Below are 7,378 nucleotides of genomic sequence, written 5' to 3' on the forward strand. Positions count from 1 at the left end.
TTTTTTCTAATTTTTAAAACTAAGAACATTATATCAATTTTGCATAGTAATGTTCCAAATAATTATTTCACTAACTAATAAAAAAAACAAAGCATAAGATTAAACATTTTTGCCCTTCTATTTATTTGTTTGATTCAACTATCAAATAAAACTGAGAATATTAATAGTTTTTTCAATTTTAAAACTGAGAGCATTATCTGTTTTTTCATTTTTATTTTTTTTTAAAATTTTGTGCATCAATGTTCCATCATCATGCTCCTTTATAGACACAAATTTTCAGTTTTGCACAAAAAAATAATTCAATTTTTTCAATTTTTTTTTTCACTCATAATTTTCTTTTTACTTTTTTCAATTTAAAAGTTGATATTTTAAAGTTTTGAAAATCAAAATAAATGTCAAATCATAATGTTCCTTTATAGATAATTATAAATAATGAACAATCATTTTTTAAGGGCAATTTCAACTATTAAAAATTTGGAAAATGATTTTCAGCTCGAATTTTGTCCCCCTGAACAACCCGAATCCAAAAAAAAAAAAATTCATTTTTCATCTCATCTCATCCCCAACACTCTCTCTCATTCCCAACACTCTCTCAACTCTTCAAATCCTCCATAGCCGCGATTCAACTGTTTGCAAACCCATATCATTCTGAGAAGCAATTCAACAGTCAGACCGCGATTCAACTCGTTTATGAAACCCGTCTCTCATTCGAAGCTATGATTCAAGGAATATGTTGTTGATGTAAATATGGGTATAATATGATCTTCTTAGCTCATTTTCTTTTGAAATATCGGAAGTATTTTGAAAGGGTATTTTCTTCCATTTTGCTCTGCAAACAGAGCAAATTTGGTTTCCATGTTTTACATTAGAAGTAATGCAATGGAAGTGGAATGAGTGGGAGCATTCTACAGTGAAAATGGCATGGCCGTGGCCTGGTTTCATGGTTGTTAGGCATATCGCACAAGATCAGGAATAAAAAATGTTACAAATCAAAGAGCTTAAAAGTAAAAATTAAAGGACATAATTAAACTAGCTTTGAAATAATCCTAAAGCAATTCCACCTATACAATCAAAACTCTAGAACTCAGCTGCAGACATTTTAGATATTCATGAAAGCCAAATTGAAAGGAACATCTCTTTGTTCTCAATATCATCTCTCCGCAACTTTTCCAAAAGAAATGAGATATTTTGATGATGCTTTGATTAGTTCATCTAGTTTGTTCAGAAATAAAATTGAGACACTGAGGTTGTTAGAAAGAATAGTGACAGGCTTTCAAGTTTTCCCACTGACGGTGGGCAGAGATTTCCGGATGGCGAGCTCGGCAAAGTTTTTCGCTGCTCATCAGTGGTTACCCAGGTCAGTAGTATCAGCACCGGTTGATCTCAGCGGTGGTCGCTCTCACCTATTCTTCTTCGACTGGTTCCTCTCTCTCTCTCCTCTTCTCTCTTTTCTTCTATTTGTCGCGTGTGGTGTCAATTGACCAATGTTGCAATTGGGCCAAACATTCCAAAATCACCTTTTTCAATTTCGAGCGATTCGGGGGGCTCGTTTTCGAGCTATATAGCGGAGTCGTAAAAATTTAATGGGACTTGAAGGTCTAAACAATTTTAGTCAGAACTTAATGAAGTATAAATTTATAAATTATGACTTGTGTGTAAATACCAAAAAAAAAAAATAGTGATATAAAAATTTCACAACATTACTTGAAAGGTTTAAATTGAAACAATTTTTTTTTACAAGATGCAAAAGTATAATTTTCTAAAAGTTAACCTCGACTTCACTTGTCTCCACCCCTGAATATAGCAGCTATATTTAAGACAAATAGTAAATTTTTTTGAAAAATCCTAGCAATTTATAAGATTTAATAATTCACCCACAATGATATAATAACGGAATTGAATTTTACTTCAATTTGTGATAATTTAAAAATCGACACATAAATTATCATATTGTAAAATTTAAATTGTAAGTCCCAATCTTTTCCTTTATATTTTTTTCCTCCTCCAGTATACTTGTTGTCTTTGTTGTTAAATGATCTTTTTCCTCCTCCAATAATACTTGGGTTGGATTTGAGAGCACTTAAGAGGTCTGTGGAGCTTAAACAACAATGTAAGTGTTCCACAGCAAATGCGATGCAAAGCAAAACTTGTTTCCAATTGATTTTTTCACGGTGTATGAGAACAACTTAAAATTATGTTAAATTATTATTATTACTTTTTTTGAATTGTTTTTATTTTTAGTAATTTTTCTTCAAAAGTTTTTTTTTTTTAATTTTTTTAGTTCATCTTGTGTGGAGCAATCTAAAAAGAAAAAAAAAATTAAAAAAATAAGCCAAAAATCTGGCTTTTTTCAAATTTATATTTTTTTTCTTTTACTTTTTTTGGTACATCTAGCTTAATAGAATCCAAAAGTTTAACATTTCTTGGAAAAAAAAAAATTTAAATTCACTAAAGATAAAAATAAATAAATCCAAACACCTTAGGCCTTTTTGGGAAGACAAAAAAAAAAAAAAAACCAGCTTATTAGCTTATTTGCTTATTAAAGTTACATCACCTCTCTATTTTTTTACATATTTTTTTTTATAATAAATCAATAAATTAAAAAAAAAAAGTCAATTTCCAAAATAGAACTAAATAGATTGTATGTACACCATAATAAAATAATATCATGGGTTGAGAGGAAGAGGACGTGGGTATGTTAATGCTCGCAAATAAAAATGTCGACATGTCCATTAAACTAAGTAAATGTTAGGCGAATGAACAATTGATTTGCATAATTTTTCAGGAAAACTTGTGGAAAATGTTAACAATTTTTTTAATATAAAATTGTGGGTTAGATAAAATTAATTCTTCGGTGGTGTTACATGTATCAATTAACAATAGTTATGACATTATTATTGACCTCACTCATTATACAAATTATAAATATCAAAAATCTCTTAAATTGTGTAACATCATTAATTGACACACTAATTAGTATACTAATGGTTACATATACATTATTCAAATTAATTTGATACAAATTCATGTTAGTTAGTTCATACACATCCTTGGGCCCCACTAAGTTTAATTCTTGGGTCTAATTCAGTGATGCTAGAGGCCTTTAAATTAGAGACTCTAAACACACCTCTAATGAGGTGGAAAAGGAACAAGAAAAAAAAAGAAAAAGACACAACATTGACAGTGACAGTGGGTGGGACCCATTGCTACATCACTAGTGATATCTCTAATTGGAGGTCCAAGCATTTTTGGGTCTAATATATCTAAGAGATGAAACTTGTATAAGATATATTAAACAATAAGATTGGCCTGAATTAAATTTTTTTAGGTGTTTTAAACTCCAAGCTGGATCAGGACAAAGAATTCGGCAATCCAAACAACCCAAACTTCACCCCTCTCTCTCTCTCTCTCTCCCTCTATATATATATATATATATTTTTATACATTTTAACATTTTGAGCTTATAATACCTTCTCCAAGAAGAAGAAAAAAGTTAGTTTTGTGGGATGTTAATTATGGTAGTTTCTTATTTGATTTTTATGAATAGTTTATTACCATGCTTTTTATGAGTGGAATATTTATGAACAGTTTGTTATAATTATTATTTTTATTTTGTAGTGATATATATATATATATATATATATTTAAATTGAGAATTTATGAATATTCGAAAACAAGTTAGAATATGTCATGATTAGTCTAAAAAAAAATTATTTCAAGACTTCTAGTCCAACAACGGTAAAATAAAAAATTAAGAATAATATCCATTTTTTTGTAACCCAAACTAAATTTATTGAGATTGAAACGGGCTTACGATAAATATCTCAGGCCTACAAGCCCACCGTGGATGGGCTAGGAAAAACTGAGTAGCACTTGGGCTGGACTTGGATAGGTCTTGCATTGAGCCCAAATCGCCTGACTTTCACCTCTATCCTTTTATTATGATTATTTTATGAATAATACTATATGCATCAATTGATATATCAATTAGTGTACTAACAGATGATGTAAGATAATTTTAGAGATTTTAAGTATTTGTAATTTGTATAATGGGTAGAGTCAATAATAATATCATAACATATGTTGGTACACTAATTGGTAAATCAATTAGTGCATGTACGCACCACCCTTATTTCATAGAGTTTCTATGTACTTTTCTTGACAATTAAAAAAATTAACCAATTAATTAGTGAAATCCATTGAGAATATTAATTATTAGAAATCAAAAGTGATATGATATGCAGGCAATGATCTCATCTTGTAACAAAAAATAAATCTTATTCCAATTGATCATAAACAACATAATACATTCTCTCTCTCAAGTATTACTTCACACATATGATATACATGTATATATATATATAAATGTTACTAAACAAAAGTAACTTAATTGATCTGCTGGATTGGAAATGTATTATGTATTTGTGACAATTGATTAAATAGAAGCTGGAGAACAAGCAAGGGATTCAGTAGAGGCCGGACCAAAAGCTGCAGCAGAGACTGGACCGGAAGCTGAACCGGAACTTGAAATCTGAATCATTGCACGGCGTGGATTGGTTTGCTCAATCTTGCACAACTCCGGTAAAGATGTTCCTGTATTGTTCATGCGTCATTTTCATTTTGTAAATAAAAATATCTTTAAGAAATTTTTTGTTATTTTGTTTAAAAGTAAAAGACAATTATTGAATAACATCATACTCTAGAAGATATATCATCGTCTTGTTTAGATGAAAAAATTCAATTAAATATTTTTTGAGTTATTTAGTATAGTAAAAGTGTACTATTATAAAAATTTGTTACAAGTTACTTTAGCAGTACATGGTATTTACTGTATTGAAAAGACATTGATTTGTTTTAGCAGTATGTATTTATTGTGTTAAAATGACATTGATGCGTTATTATATGAATTGAATTTGTTACAAGTTGCTTTAGCAGTATTTATTGTGTTAAAATGACATTGATGCTCTAACAGTGTAGTATTTTTTATTGTTATCTGTCACAAATTTTTAGTAATAATTCTTTAATATATTTATTTAAGTAAAAAATTACAAATTAAATAAATGGGTTTGTTCATGGATTTAAATTTAAATTTTATATTTAATTTATCATAATTTATTTATGTACAATTAACTCTCATTTACTTAACATAATTGTAATTAATGATAAATTAAACTAATGGTATCCATGTAATTTTATCCCTCTCCCAACACACACACACACACACACACAAATAATAAATCAATAGATGTACTTTTTTCAACAGAAAAAAAAAATAATAATAATAATTAGTCAAGGTGTAGGATAAAATAGCAATATGCTACTTTTTGTGCTAAATTTGGCACATAAAATAACAAAGTGTTACAAAGCAATATACTATGATGTTGGAGAAAGTATTTTTTTTAACTATATTGTACTATTGCAATACTGTTACACCTAAATACGATATTATTAGAGGATCTTTAATCTTTACTCTTTTTTCTTTTGTTTCTTTTTTTTGTCATCAAATTTTAATGAAAATTTAATTTAAAGCTTGATTTGATTTGGAACACTCCAATCCCTACCCCCCAAAAAAAAAAAAAAATCATTAAATCTTTTTAAATTTTTTAAAACTTGTCCTAAAAACCTATTTCAATCCTTTTTAATTATAAAAATAAAATAAAATCTTTTGGTAAAAATTTTGTCTCTACTTTTTTGACACAGATTTGATGATACAGTTAGAGTACAAAAAGTATGATGAGTTAAAGGAAAGGCATATCACCTTCAGCCAAAGCCAAGTTGTAGTAGAGATCAACAATGTTAGGGCAGTTTTGGTAACAGGGAGGTGCACAGAGCTTGGAGGTGAATTGAGGCTCGATGAGTGAATCCGATGAGATCCCAACTGAGTATCTATCAACTCCACATGCACTAATGCACTCCTCACTCTCAATCCACTCTGGCATGTTCTTCACAACCACCTCTGATGTCTTGCACTGGTATGCCGCCTCGGTGCCTCCATTCGGCGACGGTGTCTGAGTCTCTAATAGGCATCGCTTCCCCGAAGAGGCGATGGAGAAGGTGCACATTCCGACCGGCAACTCCTCACATACAATATCACCTACATAGAATATCCCATGATGTTTAACGTTAAAAATAAATAGCCTAATGAAAAATTATTTAGTAGTTCTAAGATGGTTGGTAATCTCCATCTACTAATGAGTTCGAGCAAAAAGAGATGGATGGAGCGGATTTGGCCATCCAAGGTCGGTTTAGTCGGATCCATCCATCCATTCTGTAATTAGTGCTCTTGTTAGTGTGAGAATGATGATTGGGAGACGTTGTTGTTCCCTTTGGTGAGACTTTATTTTATAAAGTTAACTGAGTAGTCATATTTATGTAAAAACTCAAAATGATAAGATATTAAGAATCTCATGTTCGGATTATATTTGTCTTAAAAAATTAAATAATCTATTTTATAAATTATGTTTAATGTTCATTTTAAATATATATATATATATGATATAAACAATTTGAATTTTTACATGAATAATCTACTCAGTAAGTTTTACAATATAAGCAATTTAAATCATAGAAGTGGGAGGTCACTGAAGGAGACAAAACCCTATTTTGTCCAAAAGCAAAAATAAAATCCGTCATCTGTTGAAAGGTGCTATCATATTAGTTTGTTGAGTTGATGTGCTAAGATTATTGAATAATTACAACACTATTTTGGTTAAAGTTATGCAAAATATAAATAAAATAAGATTTGTGGTTGTGGATTACCTAGAGCTCCTTGGAGGAAGAGAGAGAAAACAAGGAAAAGGATCATTGCCATTTTCCTCTGTGAAGAATTTGATGCTTTGAAACAAAATGTTGAGTCTTTCAGAGATGTTGAAGAATGGAAGTGGAAAATGTTTTGTATGGCACATTTGGGATATAGAAAGTGGTGTGCTTATATAGAGGAGAGAGATTAGTGAAAATTAATATAAAATGACATTATAGACAATAACGAGAATAATAGTATTTGACACGTTGTTTTGATCGTAACAAAACCGTCTTAGGTTAGTTTTTTTTTTTTTTTAATAATTTGTTTGTTCATTTTAGATGTTCTTTGTAAGTTATGGGAACAATTGGACACTTGGCAAGAACAAGTTTTCTTGTATTCAATGTAAATCATTTTTATGGTTTCTTCTTGGTGTATATAATGCAAGGGCGGCTCTACTTTTGAGTCAGGGAAAGATTCGAGTTCGCTTCCAACTCATTGCATTTTGAAAAATGCTTGGGAGCACTAATTAGTGCTCCCACTAATTAGGTGGCAGTAGGTCCCGTCATTAATGATGTGATATTTTGATCTTGGAGTTGTATTTTTTTTTTTTTTTTTACTTTTTTAATGCATTAGTGT

The 7,378-nt window shown here is 29.8% G+C and overlaps 1 protein-coding gene across 1 annotated transcript; it reads right to left on the bottom strand.

The window, feature by feature from the left end:
* Positions 1-4,435: 4,435 nt before the first annotated feature.
* On the bottom strand, positions 4,436-6,895 carry LOC114307072 (uncharacterized). The gene is made up of 3 exons (XM_028252428.2): positions 6,760-6,895; positions 5,759-6,094; positions 4,436-4,593 (listed from the first exon to the last, which is right to left on the bottom strand). The coding sequence occupies exons 1-3, from the start codon at positions 6,809-6,811 to the stop codon at positions 4,436-4,438; spliced, it is 546 nt and encodes a 181-aa protein (XP_028108229.2). The 5' UTR covers positions 6,812-6,895.
* Between the last annotated feature and the right edge of the window lie 483 nt (positions 6,896-7,378).

This window comes from Camellia sinensis, chromosome 3 (genome assembly GCF_055761805.1).
Source record: "Camellia sinensis isolate YWXY chromosome 3, ASM5576180v1, whole genome shotgun sequence".
NCBI lineage: Eukaryota > Viridiplantae > Streptophyta > Magnoliopsida > Ericales > Theaceae > Camellia > Camellia sinensis.